This window comes from Aphelocoma coerulescens, chromosome 6, assembly GCF_041296385.1.
Source record: "Aphelocoma coerulescens isolate FSJ_1873_10779 chromosome 6, UR_Acoe_1.0, whole genome shotgun sequence".
Lineage (NCBI taxonomy): Eukaryota > Metazoa > Chordata > Aves > Passeriformes > Corvidae > Aphelocoma > Aphelocoma coerulescens.
Genome location: NC_091020.1, coordinates 10721779 through 10745200, shown reverse-complemented (window position 1 = coordinate 10745200; position 23422 = coordinate 10721779). Strand labels below are relative to the sequence as shown.

General features: G+C 40.6%; 1 protein-coding gene across 4 annotated transcripts in view; it reads left to right on the top strand.

The window, feature by feature from the left end:
- Positions 1–23422, top strand: part of NRG3 (neuregulin 3) — a 667244-nt gene that overhangs the window by 548569 nt on the left and 95253 nt on the right. For all 4 annotated transcript variants that reach the window (XM_069019207.1, XM_069019208.1, XM_069019210.1 and 1 more), the window contains one exon: positions 7527–7600. In XM_069019207.1, the coding sequence (XP_068875308.1) occupies positions 7527–7600 (74 nt within the window). The remainder of the gene's footprint in view (positions 1–7526; positions 7601–23422) is intronic.

Genomic DNA, 23422 nt, shown 5'->3' with positions numbered 1-23422 from the left:
TTATAATTGCCATCTTTAACAAATGGCCTCTTGAAGGGCACCAAACACCATGATAGCAAATCTTACATGTTTTAGTTCTTTTTTATTGATTTCTTAGATATTTTTATCTAAGTCCAGTCCCTGGCAGATGTTTTCAAGAATTTTGAAGGATTTTTATTTATAAAGGTGGTAATCTTGGGCAGGCATAATATAAAGCAAGGGTCTCGTTTTCATTTGTTTTTTCAAGTATTGAATGTGGCTTTCATCTGTGCCTTAGCTGTGTGAGGCTTTGAATATGGTATGAAATCACTTTCCATTTATTCAAAATCTTTCGCGTCGCTGATGAGTGCCATACATAATGAAAGACTATATTCATTTATCATCCATGGTAAATCATTGATCACAGAGGTATCTTGTGGAAAAACTAATCAAAGCTTTTCAGTTTTTCTGGTTGGTTAAATTCAAAACAGCAAAGAAATGATTGCTCAGTTAGTTGGTTAAACATTTGGTTTATTAGATGATACTCACAGACAGTTTCTAATGCATTTTGTGGTTTGCAGATGGAAGTTTGTTGTTAAGGAGATTAAGGCAGATGGCAAAGGTAATTCTTATCCCTTGAAAAGCATAAAGCTCGTGTATTAGCATGAAATGTTTATGTACGTGAGGATATGCCACAAATAAATTTGATACCAAGTAACTATCAATAATATATTTACATATCTTTGGATACAAAACCTAACCTGAGTTTTAAGTGAATTCAGTAGTCTGGACCCATTATGTAACAATCATGGTTAGACTATATGCATTGATGAAGAATATGAAACTTTCTTCCATTTTTTTTTTTTTTTGCTTTTTGGTAAGGGAACACTTTCAAAGAAAATTGGTCTGCTGTTGAGGGAAGGGAAATTATCATTAGTTCAGGTGCTGTCATAGGTCTGGGTGGCTTGAATGGCTTTACTAACACATCTTGTTAATTTTTATTTCTTTTTATGACCTACCTTTTAGGAAAGACAAAGAAAGCAGACCACCTGTATCAGGAGAGGAATAAAAATTCAGTAGTTCCAGCATCATTTTGGATGAGGCATTTAAGTCAAATCCACATAACTCCTTTTTAAATGCTAAAAGCCTCATTTAGTTCAGTGCTTCCTACAGAGGGTTTATTAAAGTGTCCCCACTTAGTTTCTCCAAGGCTAAAGGATCCTGAAACACTGGAGTTAACAAATTAGCTGAAAGTTTTATTATCTAAATCTGGGCAATTTCTCAGAGTTTTGTAGCTGTGACCTCTAGTCTTTATGCCATTTATACCAAGAGAATAACATTACTTCCCTGTCTCAGAGAGCTGCACCTACAATTTACATACTGAAAAATATGGTGGATTATACAAATCATAAATATGATTTTTAGAAAGTTGGACTATAATTTCTCTATGATGTTAGAAGGTTTCAGCTGGCCTGGTTCTACTGAAAATAATGTAAAACCCCCCTTTTTTACTATTCTTTGCCTGTCTTTTCAACATAATTTCCTTTCTGGTTACTTGCTCTACTTATTTTTAGTAATTACAACATTTTTAAAGAAAACTGACAGACAAGTGGGTTTTTTTGTTTTCTTTTTAAAGTTTATTCTGTCCATTCTGTAAGAATTGTGCTATTTCTCTAAGGAAAGAGAAAAGGCAGATACATATCTTAATTCAATCACATAATAGATTTCAAGGTCTTAAGAAAATAAAGTATGTTCAAACCCTGGTATGAAACCTTTATTATACAGTAATTAGCCTCTCTGTTGTGAGGATTATTTAAAATTAACTTTTTTGAAAGAAAAAATAAGGATTGGCCTGAATTGTTCAGGGCTTCCCATCTGAAGGGATTCATGATTATGTTCAAGAAGTAGTGTGTCTTCAGCCAGTTCCTTATTGGATCCCCAGTTTCTTCTTTTTAATGCCATGCATTCGACTTTAATTTAGTGTATTTATATGTCTTTATATTGAATTTAGATTAATTTTAGTTAGTAGGTTATATTTTGTGCATAACACAGACCATAGGGGTAGAATTTTAAGAAAGGAACAATCCTTCTCTGGATAGATAATACTCAAATGATCAGGACATTTCTGCTCTGTAGAAAACCTGGCTTCAAGTCTCAAATGCTTCATTCTCACACCAAAGACAGAGCGTGAATCTCACACCTCAGGTGGGTGCCTGACCAGCACACTGCAAACTATTGATTCGTATGAAGGCTTCATTTTCTCTCTGGCTTTGAGCACTGTGTTCTCACTTGTGATTTGGTGGCCTCATCTGTGGAACCAAGGAAGCCTGTTTTCTACTTAGACTGGCTACATGTGTTAAATGACAAGATATCCTGTCTGACCCTCACTGTTAAGATTAATTTTTCTTCCTTTGTGAATAAAATCTTCACCTAATAACAATCCCAATAATAAATATAAATGTCTGTGTATTCCAGTTAAGGTCATTCTCGTTGCAGGCACAGAAATCTATATTTAGCTTACCTGCAGAGCAAAGGAATTATTTTTCATTTTTTACAGCATAGTTCAGGCTGGATTTTGGGACAGCCCAATAGCCTATATAATGTCATGGCTTGCTATCGTAGATTTATTGTATAACTGACTCTCTGACCCAGGAAAAAGAGTATTGCATTCTCTGTATGAAAATAAATACTTGATCAAAATTTGCAGACCATTAGAACATTTCTTTATAATGATCTTGGATTTCTGTCTTAGAGAGTAAATAAGTGCTGCAGTATGTTCTCTTATTGGCATCTGAATGTTAGTACAGTGGATATAGCGGTGTCAGGAGAAAATAATTTGCAACTGATCCACTGAGATGGATCATTCTAATTAATATTGTCTTTGAGACTGCCAATTTGCCATTTTACAAGGGGAAGGAAATGTGTGTTGATTTGGATTCACTGCAAAAATTAAATTTCATTTTTCATAGGTACTATTAATTCTGTCTTTTAAATTGGACTGCTCATGTTTATGAGACTAGAATCAGATTATAGGTTCATATAAGTTAATCTTTTGGGCACTGCACTATTAAGATTTTTTTTTTAATGTTACAAATCACCTTTGGCCTAGGACACGCTTGTTTTCCTGGTGAGTAATCCTACAGCTTTCTCTTCTGCTGTAGTCTGTCCTTGAGACGCCAAATGTCATTTTCAAAATTTTCATTTGAGATGAACTCATATATTTCATTTGCCAAATTCTGGACTTCGTGCAGAGAAACTATTTTCTGCATACTTCTTCACATGGTCAGAGGCAATGTGATCACCACACTTGGGGAAGAAGGAGAATTGTTTCCATTTCAGATGGATGGATATCACAGGGAAGGAGGAAAGGGATGGGGGTGCATAGCGTTGTCATCTTTCATAGCCTCTGCAGTTTGCTGGTGCCACACTCTCTCTCCTCTGTTCTGTGCCTTGCTGTCCCTTGAGAACTAAATATTTAGGCTTAATAGGTATGTGGAGCTCCATATGGAAGTGTTTAGGGAGAATGTAAATTGTGATGGTAATGACTTCTTGGCCATAAGTGTTAGGTCCTACCCTAAGTCTTCTAAGTATGTTCTCTTTCTTGCCTTTCTGCTGACTTAAATATACTTTATTCTTCATCTTTGCTTATTGTGCAGTTTACCCCACCCTCACCCCCATTCACTTTACTTTTTCTAATGTATCCAATACTTGGAGTGCTGCATTAATCTTACAAGTGACACTGTCATCTATTTCAAATCTCCCTTGGCTCCATAAGGTTGTACAAGAACCAGTTCTGGAAAATGTCTGTGATCTCTTTGACTAGAACCTACATGTATTAGTACTATTTGACATCAACAAAAAGAGTGAAAGAATGAGTAAAATCTCATCCTTTACTTACTTTTTAATACTTAGGTGCAAATGTGCCTAAGTAGGAAAGAAAAAAGCCTTCTCACGAGGAATGAGAGATGTGTTTCTGCATGTGTGTTTTCACACAGAGGTCATTGTGGCTGACTTCACAAAGTGCAATGCACAATGCAGTTTGTAACTGGTGACCTTAAAAAATCATCTGGGAAAGTATATTACCAAAAAAAAAAGTGAAGAACACATGATAAAATAATCTTAGTTGAATGTAGCACTTATCATTAAGGGATATGCTGTTTGCAGGCATTTCAGCAGCTGCTGATTAGCTTTACCTATGATTCTCTTTTCATACTGTTTAATCAGAAGGCTTTAAATAATTCCATTCGGACAGTACAACCCTGTTGATATTTTTGTTCTAGAGCCTAGACAGACACAGTCATTTTGGTGAAAATCTGAATGCAAAATAGAGAATTTCATTTTCATATTTATTTTGCAGAGAGGCTGTAATTAACACCATTTTAGACCCCTTTGCCACGGTCTGCACTTAAGCCCAAGCCTGCTTATACAGTGCTGTGCTTCAGCAGAGGAGCCATTCCTGGTGCTGGAATGGATCTTAGACAGTCCCTTCCAGCCTTTGCTGAAGGGGTCCCACATGCAGATCAGAGCTTTTGCTTCACTACAAGCAATATCTTATCGAGGTTCATTTTTTTTCTATTTTTTCCTTTTTTTTTTTTTTTACGGAATCTCTAATAAACATTAATTTGTCTGAGAATCAAGTGATCATTTCTGAAACCGTCAGCTGCACCTGAGCATTTCTCAAGGTTTCTCTGATGACTCATGGCTTTTTAAATGCATCCCTAATTATGTATGTGATCATTCACACTGCATATGGCAATATTGAGTGACCTCATTTGGACCTTCCTGAACTTCTCTGTGTGTCACAACAGTGCTGTTTTAATAGGATTTTCTGCAGTGGCTTCTTGTGCTTTCTTCCGTAGAGGTGTGATACCAATTAGCAGCATGTGTGCATATCACATCTGCCTATTTAGGACAGATGGCAGATGCTCTAGCTAAGATTATGGGATGCCAAAACATGATCAACTTTCATCATATTGCAGCATTATGACTGTTAAATGTATATTCTGCAAGGCTTCTGTTTCACGTGACTTAACTGCAAAAGTTTGAACTTGGATGTCATAATAGCAGAGCAGTTATTGCTGTTACTTGCTTTCATGGATTTAAAAAAGAATTTGTTAAGGGAACTAGAAGACTTAGGTTTTAACTTTGCTGAAAAACCTAATGCAGTTAAAAAGACCAAGCCATGTTTGGCCTTCAAGTCATAGAATCACTGAGGTTGAAAAAGCCTTCTAGGATCAGTAAGTCCAGCTGTTAACCCAAATCCATGTCTAAACCATGTCCCTAAGCACCACATCTACACAGCTTTTAAATGCCTTCAGGGATGGTGACTCCCCCACTTCCCAGGGCAGGCTGTTCCAATGCCTCACCACTGTTTCAGTGAAGAATTTTTTTTCCTAATACCCAATCTAAACCTTTCCTGGTGCAATTCGAAGCCATCTCCTCTCATCCTGTTACCTGTGACCTGGGGGGAGAGACGAACCCCCACCTCACTACACCCTCTTTTCAGGGAGCTGTAGAGAGCAGTAAGGTCCCTCCTGAGCCTTCTTTTCTCCAGGTTAAACCACCCCAGTTCCCTCAACCACTCCCCATAAGACTTTTTGTGCTCCACTCCCTTCACCAGCTCCGTTGCCCTTCTCTGGACTCCCTCCAGCACCTCAGTGTCCCTCTTGTATTGAGGGCCTCAGAACTGGACACAGGATTCAAGGTGCAGCCCCACCATAGTAGGTATTACCTGAGTGTAAGGTTATGGTATTACATTAAAAGATTATTCTTTGATATATCATCCACCTCTGTACTAAATTTTGAAAGAAACACATTCCCCTTGTGGCATGTTTGTCAGAGGTACAAGTAAGTTAAAATGTCCATGCACACTGATGAGCACTTGGTACAGCTCTTCTAGGAGATGCTACTCTGTGACTCTATCCTCACACACTTTTATGACAAACGGTTTAGGATATAGGGTTTTAAGTCTGTAATAGGGTATTTATAACCAAGGCAGGTGCAAATGTGTGTCCAAAAGTTACTAGAAAATGCTCACAGAAAGGCAAGAATCCCCACCTGTGTAGGTTGTACTTAAGCTTTGAGGTCTGCCAGTTCCTCTCAAGACTGTGGAGAAGAGTTTCTTTTTGGTGTGAGCCAGCTTCTGCTGTTTCATAATCAGATGCAAAAATACATGCAGCACTGTCTGAGTATATGTGGACTTCTTCAGTGTTTCTGACTAGTGGACAATTTTAATTAATAGAACATTTTTTCCTTTACTGATAACTTATGACTTCTGTCATGGGATCTGAATGAAACAAAAGCTGAACAGTTTTTTCAAGTCAGTTATTTTATAGATAGGCAAGTACTGGGAGGAAGCTGATCTCCAAAGCAGTACCTCATATTCATCAGGGAGAAAGGTCAAATGGGAGGTTTTGAAAACATATGGGTATGGGGGGTTTAAATCTTTTTCTTACTGTACTCTTTTACTACATTTTTGGGTCTGATGGGAACATAATTTACATATTTTCTCACAAATGTTCTTACTAATTCCCAAGACACTGCTAGTGAGATGCATTTCTCATTGAACCATTAATTTATTAAACCAAAAGCATATTAAAAGGCAACATTTAGAGGAAGCCTGAGTAAAAACATTGTGAAGGAGCAGATAACTTCTTCTCCTGACATTATCACATCATTCAAGCTGCAGCTGTCAACCCTAATGAAAGGTGGTGATGCTGATTTGAGCATATTGCTTATGTGATGTGCAAGAGCTTTGGGAGATAAGGAATCCCTGTTGCTATCATTTATAATTAAAGTGTCCATCACTTTCCTCTGAAAAACTGCTTGACGAATAAATAATTAAAGATCTGATTCTGATACACTTAGTTGAAATGAGACTTCTGAGAACAGTTCAAAAGCAGTAAATGGAATTTCTTCAAAGTAAGGCTTCAAGATAAATAATAGTATTACAATCTCAGCCAAAGCCAGTTCTTGTTTGTTGAGGCAGGAGGGTATTCTGGTTTATATGCCTTAAAATCTAATCTCGCAGATGTCTAAAACTTCCCGCTTGCAAACAATGCCTGATGTTGTCTATCATTTTATCTTTTGAGCTCAGTATAAAATGGTATTAAAATTAATGGCTAGCTAACTGTTCCCTGCTTTTTCAGACAGCCAAAGATAAGTTGTCCGCCTCATGGTTTGCACCGTATGGAAGCTTTATAAAGTGTTGTGTTACCTAAAGAGTTTATTTCATTGCAAATAAGTGTATTTTATGGAGGATTTTTCTTTGATTTTTGTTTCACTGAATTGATTTTTAAAAGAATGATTATGCTAAAATGACATTTATTTTCATAGTCTCTAAATAATGAAAAGGTTTGAGGGGAATTTTTTTGTTATACAAATTATTTTACCTACTTCTGTTGCGTTTCAGTAATAACCCTGCTCCCATTATGGTAGAAATAACTTGCATATTGCAGATATGCGAGTCCCTCACAGTGTTGGCAGGGAGAATGTCGGTTATTTGGGACCTTAAAATTAACCTTTTACTGCCGCATGCGTATGTTTGTCATTTATCCCCTTTTTCTCAGGTGCAAAGAGGGCTACCAAGGAGTCCGCTGTGACCAATTTTTGCCGAAAACCGACTCAATCTTGTCAGATCCAAGTACGTCAAATGTTTTTCTTATATTTTTAATCCATGCTGGAGGCTGCTCTTGCCATGTGAGATGACCCTTTGCCTGTAGTCAGACAGTCTGTGCTATAGGCCACTGCAGCTGTGTGTAAAGAACAGCGAGGCTCTTGTTGGTAGGGTAAAACCACATCATCCAATCTCGGTTCTTATAAAACATGTGCTGCTCCAGCAGGGCAATCCATCAGGGGACTTGATTCCTTATGATTTGGAATAATACTGTCCCTGCTTAGAGCCAAAACATTTGTGTTTCTCCACTTTTGACTTGACAACAAATAAAGTTACATAACCTAAAAGGAGACCTAGTAGAGAGCACAAAGTGGTTCCTTCAAAAGAAAATAAATGCACATTGTGTGGCACTGAAGAGATTATCTCCTTGGAAATACTTTATATCAGTTTACATGAAGCTTAATTATTTTATACTTTGACAAGTGATTTGTTGTCTATTTGCATCAATAATAAATTATAAAGGTTTACTTTCAGGTAGTAATGTGGAGACAAAGTAACTTTCTATTACACTGGCCAGTATATGTCAGAATAATATCTGCATATATCTTCTCTTACTCCACTGTTTCCCTTTCTAAATTCTCTTGACTAATAAAACTATGTCAAAAATATTATCCAAGATGAATTTTTTGAAGGTGAATCCATTTACTAAGTAATAATGTTTATCTTAATTTTTTAAATGAAGTGACATACAACAAAGGGTCATATCCAATCTCTTGGGTTTGTTCATATACCTGGAAATTGTAACATATTAAGTCTTCTGGTTTTGGGTGCTCTTTAAAATTATATTTCAGTTGTTTTGTTTTTTGAAGAACAATGCTTGTTTTTCTAGTCTTTGTTCTTTTTTATTTATTTTCTTGTGCTTTTCCATGTGAAAACCTGTTTCCAAAGGCACCCGTTGCTTTGTAGTTCTCTGTGTCGTGGAGTTCCCATTACAGTTTGCTTTGTGTTTGGTTTATTTTGTCCTCAGCTTGACCTTTAATGGTAAAATGCAGAGCTTGTAATGAATAGGCAGATTTTACCTCAGCCAAGTTTTATGTTTATGTGCATGTGTCAGTGTAGAAGCTGTGCACACGTCAAAGAAAAAGCAGTTTGTATTCTAAAATTGTGGGAAAGGACAGTTGATTATCAACAGGATATGGTGGTACCTGTCTGACCTGGTTTTCATGGGGGACTCTGGCTTTACTCCCTCAAGAGCAGAGGCAAAATCCAAATTGCAGATACAACACAAAGCCCCGAAAAAGCTCCCAGATTAAGCTACACCTAACAAAAACAAAAGCCCCGGAGTGTTGATCTAGTGCAGACAGTATTGTTGTTTCTTTCTTCGTGTTGGTTGCACAGACTTGCTTCTCTTCATTAGGAGATGCTTACTCCAGTTGGGTTCTGGCTGTATTGTTTCCAGAGTGCTTTTCAGCCACCTGATCCTGCTCAGTGAGCTAAGTTCTGCCGAAACATCCTTTTTAGACCTTCTGACAACAAAAGATAATTTTTTTTTGAGGTTTTCTTTCAAAATTATATTATTTAGAGTATGTAAGAAGAGGGGGCTTTGGCTTGACATTGACCTAGATCCACTGGACACACTCATGGCCCAAGAGGAGCCTGTTTTTTGGTATGAGTGTACAAGGTTAACATGAGTTAGGTACTTTTCTAGTCAGTTTTGAAATTTAACTTATATTTGATCCTTGTCTGTTTTCAAAAGAGGAAAAGCTGCTGTTCAGGTCCATTTCTGTGTGTTGGCATAATATGATATATCTCCATGCACATGTGTGCACATGCACTTGCTCTAAGCATGTCAAGGCTGAAAGGAATATAATTGAACTTTTTGCTGCAGCTGGACAGGGACAATATTTTGTTCAGGAGTTAAATCAGTAACGTAGTTATCTTCCTTCTGGAGAGAAAAAAAAAATTAATACTATGCTGATAAGTAGCACTCAGTGGCAGATGTTTGTTATTTGCATAACCTGAAGAGTGTAAAAAGTATTTGACACAGTAGTCAAGCACGGTATTATCATCTTCAAAGCCTCTGGGTTTGCACTGCGAAAACTTAGGTTTGTGGTTGAAGGTGTTTGGATTAGAAAGAGAATGGCTGAAGGGTGAATTTGGAGGTGGCTTCAGAAAGAAGCAAATTTTTTTTTAAATGAAAAGCTTTATTTCCAAAAGCTGAAAAATGAGATGAAGGCTCTTTTGTCTGGGCTGCATGTAGCCAGCACTGGCTGTTGTCAGCCAAGCTTCATGAACAAGTCCAGCTCATTTGAGTATTATGGGATTGCTTGGGGTGTTCCTGGTAGCTGATGACACATCTGCTAACATTTAGCTTTTTTGAAGTTTGCATGCATGAAATACTGAAGCAATGGTTTTATCTTACCTTGCCTGTGATATCACAGGTTGCATTTTCAGAGTACTGTCACGGTTGGGAAGTGAATCTGCACCACAGTCACTTGGGAAATAGCAACGATTTTGTTATAAAATTGTTACTTATTTACTTGTGCCACAGCATCTTGATTTTTTTGTTTCTTGTTTTCCTTTATTTTTTTTTAATAGCCTGCTAAAACAAACCAAGTTTGTTCAGTGTAGCTATTACATGCATATTATTTGCATAGTGAAAAATAGTGTATTATGGCTCTGCAATATTTTTAATAACCAGCTTCTTACCTCATTCTAGATGTGTGTTAGGCAGGTCTTGATTTTACATCACAGATATGAATACAAATTATGTAATACTTAATATGGATTAATGCATGCTATATGCATACATATGCAGTTTAATTGAACAAACTGGTTAAAGTATTTAAGATTTTGTTTTTGGAAAACATTTTGAAACTACCTGATGGTGTTTCAGAGTTCCTGAATTGGCATCCATGGCTTCTTGCAGTCAGATCTTCTGTAAGAAGCCAGAGGTCGGAAGCCGCGGCGGTACGGGGAGCTCGGATCCCCGGCGGGGGGAGAAGAACAGACAGCAGCCAATATGGTTGAAAACTAAACTCCGATTTATTAGCAGTCTCGAGGCACTTAAATAGTATACCAGCTTGTTAGCTTCTAAGGGGCTTACTTATCAGGATATTTTTCTATTTCTACACAATCAGGCTACATTGGCAGTCTTCCACAATCTTGTTATGTTCAAAGGAATCTTGTCCTTGCCTCCCTTATACTCCTAGATATCACACCTGCAAGTACGTTACTCCCTGAAATTTCTCAGGCTGGAACTGTTTTGCTTTTCACAGAGACTTTCCCACAGAAAGTGTCTCACGCACTCAGGCCCAAAAATCCTTCAGCTTAATAGCTTGCACAGCTCCTTTATTGATCCCAATAAATCCATTCTCCAACAAATTCCCCGTTTTCTTTTGTGCAAGCAAAGCTGGAGGGATCATAAATGTAGACTTCATATATTGTCTATTGCAAGTATCAGGAGGCAAGGTGAATATACTGCCAGTTCTACAGTAATCAAATACTATACAAATAAAACTAGTTATAATTTTAAACTTAACAACTTTAACTATCCCTCTAAGTTGAGACCGTCTTTTTCTATAATCATATAGTTAATTGATGTAACTTACTTATCTATTAGTGGAATGGGAAAAGGTAGTTAGGAAGAATTTAGCAGCATAAGTTTTTAAGCCTTTCACAGCCGTGGCTGTGGGCTAGTAGCAGCAAATTAAAGGTTACTTAACTTGATATTACTACACGACTAACATTAATAATACATACTTAACTTATTAAGCATTTGCAAGGTTATATTAACTTAACTCTAATATTACTTACACTCTACACAACTTAACTTAGCAGAACTTAACATTAACTTTACTTGAACTTAACTTTGCTTAAACTTAACAACACTTAAACTTAACACGAATTAACCTTAACACTACCTTAACATTATATAACTTAACTTTATCACTTAAATTCTGCAGAACTCAAGCTTGACAGAAATTAAACTTAAAAGAATTTGACCTTAACAGAAATAAACAGAAATCAGAACTACTCTTATTTCGAGATTATTCAAAAAGAAACAACTTTTTACTTCACCGCTGAGTTGGTGTTAAACCCAAGCTAACTTATGGCAACAATTACAGGGTATCTGAACTTGGCCTTTACGGACCACTGAGCCATAGTTGGGGCAGGCCTTGACATAGGGTAAAAACCCTTACAAAGGCCCTTTCAGGCTGTCCTCCTTAGGTGGATGCAGCTCTGGATCCCGGGTTGGCTCTGTTCACTGCAGGCTCTGCCGTAGCACGAGTCCAGCGGCTGGGCACCCACAGAGGTCCTGCTGGGGTAAGCACACACATGTACCCCTTGCCCGAATATCGAACCTCAGCGGGCCCCTGCCAAATCCCTGTAGCTGGATGCCTATACATCACATAAAAAGGCCTGATTACTTTCCTTTTTGTTTCCACAATACCACTGTGGAGATAGGCAGGTGCGGCATCACTATCCCCAAACAAGCACAAATAATTCAACACATACAATGCTTTTGCTAATTTTTCCTGCACATCTGAAATGTCTCTGAACTTGGCTAAATATAACTTTAGAGTCTGATTAGCACGCTCCACAATAGCTTGTCCTGTAGGTAAATGAGGGATTCCAGTGACATGTCGCACACTCCACTGCTGGCAAAACTTTCGAAGCCGCTCTCTAACGTAGGCAGGACCGTTGTCTGTCTTGATCTGTTCCGGCACCCCCATCACAGCAAAACAGCTGGTCAGATGTCGTATCACATGAAGGGCTTTTTCACCTGTCTGTGCTGATGCCCATATGAACTTGCTGCAAGTGTCTATAGTGACATGCACATATTTCAGTCTGCCAAACTCAGGAACATGGGTCACATCCATTTGCCACAGTTCATTTGGGCCCAAACCCCGGGGGTTGACCCCAATACCGAGACCCGGGCCATGATGGCTGCATGTAGGACATGCCCGCACTATTCCTTTAGCTTCTTCCATGGTAATGTCAAATTGTCTGTGAAGGCCTCTGGCATTCTGGTGGAATGTGCTATGGGCTTCCCGTGCTTTTGCAAATTCACTTAATGGCACTGTTACAGAAACTAGCTGATCTGCATAGGCATTTCCTTTGCCCAGGCCCTCTGTCCACAGATGACTCCTGACATGTATTACAGCATAGGCACAAGATCTCTGCCCAATAGCTGAATGAAGCTGGCGCAATAGTTCAAACAGACGCTTGTTGTTTATGTCTTTGATCCTAGCATCCTCTATCCGTTCCACAATGCCAGCAACATACAGCGAGTCCGTCACCACATTAAGCTTAACAGACAACCATCGTTTAAAAGCCCAGACCACTGCAGCTAATTCAAGGGTCTGCAAGGAGTCCCCAGGTTCAGCCTCTAGTATCTGATGACACCATTGTCCTTGAACCTGCCACGTCGCAGCTGCTCGCCGGGACTTCTTTCCAGCATCAGTGAACACAGTTACTGCTTCCTGCAGCGGAAGCTTGCTCCTTTTGGGAATCTGAATCCATGTATGCTGTGTCATCCATTTCAGTATCGGAGCCTTGAGAGATTGTACTTCAATCTGCTGGGCATCGCTTAGCAGGCTAATCTGCAAAGTTTGAGAGTTCAGTAGATACCACTCGAGCTCAGCTCTTTTCATTGGCAAGTAGATCGTTCCTGGCTCTTGCCCAGTGACTTGTATTATACGGATGCGGCCTTTCTGTATTAATTCTGCCACATTATCAATTTTCTGTTGCAATGTTGTTTTAGGCTGTAAGCTGGTAAACATCCATTCCAAGACTTTAATCTGCTCCCCTTGTTTGTTTTTGCACTGAGTCAGTGCACCAATAAGTTGTGTCTCTCCATGGAGGACGGTGAAGTCGACTGGAATATCAGCATCCATGCGATCAACTGCCCTGTCTGCAATAACAGTACTAATACGCTGAATAGTCTCTACCTGTTCTGGTGTGGGCTGAACAGGCAGGGAAGGATCAGTCCCTTTTAGGAGGGGCCGCAGCACCTCCAGATCCTCGTTACTGATGCCGACAACAGGTCTAAGCCACTGCAGGTCACCCAAAAGTTTTTGTGCATCTTTCAAAGTTGTGAGATTAGTTTGAATTGTCACCTTCTGTGGCTTGATTTGTGACTCAGTAATACTCCACCCCAGATATTTCCAAACAGGTGTACGCTGAACCTTTTCGGGCGCAACGGTCAGGCCATACCGGTTCAGCTGTCGGGTGAGCATGAGCTCCTGTTGGGGGGTAATAGGGTCTGGTTGAGCGATCAGTATATCGTCCATATAGTGATAAATGATGGCCTTTGGCCATTGCTCTCGAACCGGCTTCAATGCGGCATCAACATACATTTGGCACAAAGTGGGACTGTTTTTCATCCCCTGTGGAAGTACTGTCCATTCATAGCGAGAAGCAGGTCCCTCTCTGTTTATTGCAGGGAGAGTAAAAGCAAAACGATGCATGTCATCGGGATGCAATGGGATGGTAAAGAAACAGTCCTTTAAGTCCACTATTAACAAATGCCAATTCTCAGGCACAACTGCAGGATTGGGAAGGCCAGGCTGCAGGGCCCCCATAGCTTGCATCTGAGCATTAATAGCACGCAAGTCATGCAACAGCCGATACTTCCCAGATTTTTTCATGACCACAAAAATGGGTGTATTCCACGGACTCGTGGACGGTCGCAAATGTCCCTGACTCAACTGTTCCTGTACTAGTGCATGAGCTTGCTTCAGACTTTCCTCTTTGAGCGGCCACTGCTCGATCCACACGGAAGCATTTGTAATCCAGTGCAAGGCTATCGGGAAAGTCAGTGCAGCGGCCGCTACTGAAAAGGCCTCTCAGTAGTCAGCACAAATCCCAGCTGGTCAAGCACGTCTCTCCCTATTAAAGCATTGACCTTCTCGGGCAGAGGCATTACTGTAACAATAACAGATGCAGTGCGTCCATCTAGTATGACTTGAAGTCGCTCCCGGCTGCGCTGTACCGAAGCAGTGCCTCCGACACCTGCGACCCCCCCTATAGCTTGTTGAAGGGGCCAATGCGGAGGCCAGGACGAGTTGGCCACAATTGTTAGGTCAGCACCAGAGTCCAATAGTGCAGATAGCGTGATAGAATCACCATCACGAGTGAACACCACGGTAGCAACCGGTCTCTGAGCTAATGGGAGAGTGAGAAGAGCGAGGCTCCCCGTTGAACCGAAGTTTCCGGTACCACGCTCCGGCGTTCCCTCGGCTATATCTGCAGCCAGGTGAGGCAGAGGGATTAACTGAGCGATCTTGGTATGTGCTGGGATGTGCACAGGTGGAAAATGAGTTTGAGCCATGATGCAAATTTCCCCTTCATAGTCTTTATCAATTAGGCCGGGCAATACAAAAAGTCCTCTCAGGCTACTAGAAGAGCGACCTAACAGCAAAGCTCCATAACACTGTCCATTAATAACCAGAGGTCCTTTAATCCCAGTCGGAATTCTCTGGGGCCGGCCGTCGATTAAGGTCACATCTACTGCTGTTGCCAGGTCCAGGCCGAGGCTTCCTCGGGTTGCTGGCCGAAGGCAGTCGGCAGGTTGCAGGGAGCTGTGGAGACTGGCATCGCTACTGCAGGGGCCGCTGTTGGTGTCCGCACGCCGCGACCCTTCGCGCTCGATCTCCCGTTTCCCGACTTCTTCGGGCAGGCTTCTGTGGAGTGAGTGTTGAGGCTGCAGACACGGCACCATAGTCGCTGGGCACGACACTGGCGTTTTACGTGCCCTCTCCGGCCACATCGGTAGCACTTAACTTCATTAGAGATAACATAGCACCCATCTCTCGGTGCTTCTGCTCCTTTCAGGGGGGCTAGAGCTGCAAAGGCTTGCGTGTGAGCTTGCAGGAGATCTTTCCCTACTGCCTTAACAGCTTCCACTAACATTGCCTGTGGCCCCACTGGCACACGGCTCATCCTATCTAACATCAGCTCTACCGGTGCATCAGCAGGCAGGGTAACTAGGATGGATCGGGTGTACGAATTGCAATTCTCCATAACACACTGCCTCAGCAATGGTCCCTTCATAAACTCCTGTACATCCGAATTGTGTATGGCATTAGTGACCCTATCAACAAAGCTGGAAAAGGATTCATCCCTGCCCTGTTTAATCGACAGATAGGAAGGCTGGAGGGGTGCTGTTTTTACAAAAGACATTGCCTGCCGGGCAAGTCTCATAGCCTCCAACAGTTTTTCAGGTCCCACCTGCACCTGCATTTCCACCCTGGCAAACTGCCCAATGCCCATAAGCTGTTCTACCGTAACCCCATGTAAAGGGTCCTGAGCATCACGGTGGGTGTTAGCAGAGGTATCACAAAGGCGTTGCCAGTGCGCCTGCCACAGCATAACCTGCGAAGGGGTCATAATCATTCTCACTATAGTTTTAATATCCTCCGGGCAAAGAATGCCACAACCCCACACATAATTCAGCATCTGCTTGGCAGGCTCACTATGCAGGCCGGACTCATTAACTGTGCCCCGCAGCTGAGTTAGCAGCTTCCAATTAACCGGACTGTATTCCCCTACTACATTACCCCCAGCTGCTTGGTACATTACTGGAAAAGCAGCCACATCCCCAATCGCTTCGGGGATACGATAGTCTCCATTTTCAAGGGCCGTTTCTATGATCTTTTTCCAATCAACCCGAGTACACGCTAACGCAGGGGTGTTACAAGCACCGCGATCATTAGCTTCAGCAGGCTGTGGGTGACATCTACTGACCTCCGGGCTTAACTGTTTATCGCCGGTTGTCGATAGCTCAGCCTGCGTTTGCACCGGAGGTGCAGGAGGTGCGGTAGGTACGGCACCCGATGTCAGATCTGTAGGGGGTTTCACAGGCACGGAGCACCCCACCGGCGGCGTAGGAACATAATCGCTCTCGAGCGTCATTACACCAGGCGGGGGATCACTGCCGCCTAATTGAGCCGTAGCAACTGCCGCTACCTGTTGCTCAACCCGATGTTGTGTCAGACAAGTAAGGACCGCTCTCCACGGCTTCATTAACTTCCTGGCTTCCTTGTTATCGTCAATAACCAAAAACCACAAGCAATCACCATACTCCTTCCACTGCTGCTCCTGGAACAGCGATCCCGGTTCCCTAAAATACCCTCTTGCCATTCCAAACTCCACTAATTGCACCAATTCCTTATTAAGGTTTATATTCTTAATTCCCTGCTTTTCTAAAAAGCGTAAAAACACGTTAAAGGCTGCCTGAGTTTCCATGACCGCGTCCACAAACCCGCGACTTAGCGCGACAACACAACCCGCATCCAAAGCGAAAACCCCGCGTCTCTGCGCGAAACTATTACCCGCGGATAACCCGCGAACCCGCGTCCAGCGCGGACCGTACCCGCGATCAGCGCGAACCCGCGCCTCAGCGCGGAAAACAAAACCGCGGACAAACCGCGAACCGCAAACCGCGAACTAAAAACCGAGAAACCCGCGGACTACTCTGATACCACCCGCGCCTCCGCGCGCCCCAAGTATCAGGGTACTGCAGCGTCCAGGCAAGCCTTTAGCAGCCAAGCGGCGAACCACCGATGTTAAGGTGGCCCAGGCTAGAGGTCGGCCGACCCTCCACACCCGCCGGCGCTGCCCCGGCACCGCATTAGGCTCCCGCCAGGGCAACGGGAATAAAATACCAGTCCCAGTCCAAAGTCCCGTACTCCGCGAAGTTCGGTGTTCCGAGTTCGGTGTTCCGTGTTCGGTGTTCGGTGTCCGAGTTCGGGCGCCAGATGTAAGAAGCCAGAGGTCGGAAGCCGCGGCGGTACGGGGAGCTCGGATCCCCGGCGGGGGGAGAAGAACAGACAGCAGCCAATATGGTTGAAAACTAAACTCCGATTTATTAGCAGTCTCGAGGCACTTAAATAGTATACCAGCTTGTTAGCTTCTAAGGGGCTTACTTATCAGGATATTTTTCTATTTCTACACAATCAGGCTACATTGGCAGTCTTCCACAATCTTGTTATGTTCAAAGGAATCTTGTCCTTGCCTCCCTTATACTCCTAGATATCACACCTGCAAGTACGTTACTCCCTGAAATTTCTCAGGCTGGAACTGTTTTGCTTTTCACAGAGACTTTCCCACAGAAAGTGTCTCACGCACTCAGGCCCAAAAATCCTTCAGCTTAATAGCTTGCACAGCTCCTTTATTGATCCCAATAAATCCATTCTCCAACAATCTTCCACCTGCTACTGTCCTTCAGCTCAAAGTTAGGATTAAAGCCCTAAGGTTAGGATTAAAACCCATTTGTACAAATGTACAGCGCACATAGAACAATGTCAGAAAACTCCAGGCACAGGCTCTCTGACTGGACCTTTAAGCATCACAGGTGTTAACAGCTTCCACTTCCCTTAATATCTCTAGTCTTAAAAAGATTTCTGGCTAAAAGAGAAAGTTGTTAAAAAAGAATCCAAAAGAATCCTAACACAAGTGGTTTGAGAGGTTCAGTAATCTTGGAATATGAGAGAAACTTGCCTAAACCATGGGAGCCTCAGGCACATGGGAACCTAACAAAATTTATAATGTCACCGATAAGGGAAAAGGCTGCATGGCAAAGCAACCCAGGCTCACAGTCTCTATCAAGAGGAAGAAATCTGTCAGCCATGCTAATAATGTGCAGGAAAAGTCCCTGAACACTCTCTCAGTCATCTTCCCCATTATATGGATGAAATAATAATGGGACAAAGAGAATAGAAACAGCAGTCACATGCTGGAAGGAAAGGACAGGAGTATATCTGGAATGTTACTTCAGCTTTCTTTTTCTGGGCTAACTCCTCTACAAACACAGCGAGAGGCAATGTAGAACACTTCCATTTTCAACACTATAGGTACAACCTTAATATAACTTTATGCACAAGAAGTTTTTGTGTAGCCCTATGTGTATCTATAGGATTGGGAACTTAAACACTACATAAATGGTAGAAATGTACTCCTGTACTATCCTTTATAGTGATCTGGACTATACCTTGAGTCTTGAAAGGTAAGTTGTGTGTAGGCCACAGATATTCTTTCAATCTGCTTTTATACTGAGGCAAAGTAAAACCTTTACAGCTTTGACTGTTCTGTGGGCATATTCCAAAGTGGTGAACAAGGCATTGAAAATGAGTTTTTCACATTACATCATTTTACCAAATTGCTCAATTTCACCTTCAAGTATTTTGTTCTTAGCATTGAAGGCTTCTTTTCTATGTAAAATGTGTATTTCAACTTTATAATGTTCAGTATTAATTTTGTGTTTATCATATTAACATTCAAGTTGTCCCATTTGACTCAGAAGCTTGAGTAAAGAGGGATCCCCTATCAAATATTGGGGATGTTAGCCAATCCTTTTTCAGAGTAAATGCATTATTTTCTAGAAGAATAAAAATGGTATGGAAAGCTTATAAGTCACCAGGCCATGCTCCTGCTGTTGCAGTCAACCCCATCCCATAATTTCTTCTGTAATCTGATCGTACTTCACTCATAAGCCACTTGTAATTGGTGTGAACCAGCCACCAGCAACAGGGTTTGTTTATCATCCCTGCTCTGAAGATTTCAGGACTTCTCAGCTTCCAGACAAAACTTATGCCAAAATGTGTCAATTTTGTGCTTTGTTAAAATGCTTCATTTCAACTTTGATTTTTTTTTTCTTGGTTTCCTTGTTGTTATGCTTCAGGTTTGTTAAACTGGCTTTTTCAAATGTCAAAAGTCTTCTTCCTACTGAGTGAGCTATAGCTTGTGGTCTTGTAACATTTTAACCTGTGACAGCATGGCACACATGTTTCTCTTTGAATCTCATCAAAGAGAAACCCGCAAGTGTCATGTCTGGAAGCTGCAGTTGCTCATTCTTAGATTACCTTGTTCTATAGCAAAGGATCAAACTCCCTCTTCTGGAAGACTGGGACTGTAGATAAGTAAAACAACTATAAAAAGGTTACAAATTAAAAAATGTTTTCCCAAAAATGTATTCAAAGCCCCAAGACCCCCAATAATGTCCTCAAAAAAAAAAAAAAAAAAAAAAAAAAAGCTCCCCAAAAATCCCAGCATAAATCTTAGGCATTCTATTTTATTTTTTTATTCCCCCCATCTAGTTTTGTATATGTAAGATCATAGGATAATTTAAGTTGAAAGAGAAGGCTGGAGCACTCAGGAAGTTCAGCCTCTTGCTCTAAGCAGAGCTGGCTTTGAAGTCTGTGCTCCTGCACTGGACACTGCAAAGGTGTTTTCCAAAGGGGCTCTTATTAAATAGAGGATAAAGAGCATCACCATTGCAAAATAGCTCTAAAATATATTTTCAAATAATTTGAATACATAAAATGCAACTTGTGCCCCTTACTGAATGATTGATTTTCTAGGGCCTGAATAATTTTTTTGTCAACTGTCAATTTTTTTGTCTATTAAACCTTTCTGAATTTCTCAATGTTCCTTCTGAATTTGTTCTTTTTTTTCTCTTTTTTTGAGTTCTAGAAGGCATAGGAGAGAATAAGATTTTGGTGTTGAGAAGACTTCAAAGGTTGCATGTAAATAGGGGCAGTTAGGAGTGGGAGACTACCCAGAGGTGGGTATTTGAGTTTTGTGGAGGACAAGTCCTTCTTAAACAGATTTAACATGGGACTTATTTAACCCCAGAAAGAACTTTTGCAATCTACATTTAAATCTGAATTTTGTGGCTTAACTTTGTCTTAAAAAGAAAAGATTTTTAAGCCCTTCTGCATTAATTATATCATCTGTTCAAGACTTTTTTATTCAGAAAAATCACATGAAGGGAGTGGTTGTAGACCAAGCTTCTTTTATAGTGGCTGTCATTTTATGCTGTCTTGTAAAAATAATGGCAGAGTGCCACACCACCTGCACGTCCACAGGCTGAAAAATATTAATGTTGTTCTAGGAATATTAAGCTTTTATGAAAATGAAATAATCAAAAGTTGATATTTTATTGGCTGGAAAAAATAGGTTTTAAGAGCTAAAAATGTGGTGACTACAGTCAAGGGGAGTCCCTGAAAATGACAAGTCAGTAGAAGATCTGTTAGCCTCCATCAAGTGGTTCTGACATTTCTCTTAGCTACAGTCTCTTTATAAAGATGTATAACCAGAGTTCCTCCAGTTCAAATGCATCACAAATTAACCTAGATTAGTCCTGATGCATTAATGGATTGAAAGGAAGGAGTTGCCTTAATTGAAATAGTAATAAAGGAGAAAAGCAAGAGTCTCCAGAAGTTTTAATGAGTTTAACTATAGGTGAGAAAAGATGCCTCAAATGAGAGACAGGCTGAGGAATATGAAACATCAGTAAGGTAAAATTAGAAAGAAAATACATCCCTGGGGCAATGAGGGACATGTTTCCCTCCTCTTTGATCAAGTGTGCAGAGGCCTCGGGATATGATCAATAAAAGATGATGTGTTTTCAAATTTAAGTTGTCCGGAAGCTGTAAAATTTGGCTTTCTGTGACTAGTATGAAACTTCTTGATTTGTTTCGTTGTTGGTTTTGTTTTCTTTCCTTTAAAATAAGAACTTAGGCTTTATTCTGCAGAACTGGACCTAAGTGCTCCAAACCAGAAGTGCAACATTACCAAAGCTTTAGTAAAAGTGTTCACCAGTGATAACTGGAAGTGTGAAACGTGTTCGTTATCAGAATGTACTGAAACATTAAAGTCGAAGAGAGATTATTGAAGTTACAAATTTGCCACTAATAAAAAAATGCCATGGGCAAAGAAAATCACTACCAGTTCTGATAATGTTATTTCTTATAATCCTAAAAGCAAAATTTACATTCATAGGAAACACCTAACAATACTTGATTCTATGGACAAGCTAACAGTGACTTGTACTGAATGTGCAGTATAGATTTTGAGTAATTTTTTTTAATTTCTTTTTTTCTCTGTCAGTACTGCAAAAATAGATTTTAGAAATCACAAGGGTATTGGGAATCCTCATTTTTCTAATGGAGGGGGAGAGTGTTGTGAATTCATTCTAGTATTCTAAGTTTGTGTTGCTCTTCTCAAGTCAAAACAGCTACAAAAAAAAGCCTACTTGTGTGAGAGGTGTTTCCAAATAGCATTAAGTGGAATTGCTTTCATTACTTTTATGTGCAATAACAGAGGTGTTTTTTCCCTACTTTCTTGAATTACCAGTCCTTTTGGAAAGAAAAAAAAAAACAGCAATGGGTTTGCACAACTACTCCCCACACCTTCTGGCTTTCCTTCTGGAAATACTATATTTGGGTTACAGCTTATTTCCATTTAATATTTCAGTTTTAAATTACATATTGGCCTTTACTAAATTCATGTAGATCTTTATTTAGGAATTAGTTAAAATAACATTGAAATAACAAGTCATAGAGGTTTATTTGGAAAAAGAGAGAAATTCAATCTGAATTTGGCCAAAATCCTTTCATTAGTTTTAAAGGAACATTAGTTCCTTACTCTTCCCTATTCATCTCTTCTCCTGGAAGACAAGAATGTATTTGCATCTGGTTACTCTACTTTGTTTTATTTTCAAAATATTTCATTTGAAGTATTCAATTATGTCTGGTTTCACCATGACTTTTGGCCATACATGGTCTTCTGGAATTCAGCTTGTGAAGGCTGCATCTCTGTAGACATTCTTACAAAGAAGCTGGAATAGGGCAAATACAGTATCTTTGACAGCAGGGAAAAAACCTCTAAACAAACCACAAAACCACTTGTTTCCTTCTTCTTCTTTAAAATCTGCCTGTATGCGGAAGGATAATAATGAAATTGATCAATTCATTTTATTTGGAGTCAGTAAAAATCCTAAGGAAGAAAGAAAATGGGGTCTCTAGCAATGCAAATCCCAGCCAATAAGAAGTTTCCATCAGCATGTCTTTCTCTAAGCCATAATTGCTAGAAATCAAGAAGGAAATGAAAGCCACCTCATGCAGAGGAGTTTGAAGGCCGCCTTTCCGAACTACCATTCATCTGCGAAATGTGGGACTCGTGTCTAGTTAAAGAATTTCTAGGTCTTTGTGTAGGGATTTTTGCACTTGTTTTTCAGGGAGGTTTACCGTATGATGGTAGAATCACTTGGCTATGGTTTGTTACACAAGAGTCCCAGCAGATGGCTGTGAATGGAGGTTCCAGTGTTACGTAAGGGCCGGGGCTGGGAATGGCTGTCCCGCTCTGCCGCGAGCCGGGAACATCCCGGGGCCTCCGTGAGAGGCGGTGCAGCGCTCTGCCGCAACAAGCACCTTCTGAAGTGATGAGCTTCTAAAAACAGCAGCTCCTCCTATCCCTCTTACAAACACATTAGGATTTCCTAAATTTGCTGTTGGCCATTTCGTGTCTGGGAAGCTGCAAGTATAAATATAGTTGAAGTCTATGTTCTGTGACACCCTGGAAGCCTCTAATTTTGCCTGTTACCCTAAGTAACTAACTTTTCTGACTTGTGTACTCTTCTTCTGACAGTGTGTTACTGTTGGTGTCAATCTCCCAGTCTTTCAGAAGGACTTCCCTGATTTTGCCTGGATGGGCAAGGTGCAGTCAATCACTGACTTGTCAGATCACATTTTCAGACCTCCTAAGAGGAAAATGCAGCAGTGAAGTTACTGTAGTTCTTCATGCTCAGGGAGAAAAGTATTAGCAAAGATGGGCCATCATGAGATGACACATAAGAAAATTGCACAAAACATGACTGTAGTCTAGGTGAAAAGCATTCATTTTGTTGAGTTCTTGTCTTTGTAAATTAGCTACTCAGTTGTCCAAGAAAATCTTACTTTAGCAATACTTTTTCACTTTATATCACACTTCTGATGTTAAATTCTTCATGGTTGGTTGAGATGGCATGGTATAGGTTTCTTTAAGATGTCATTGCCTGTTGCA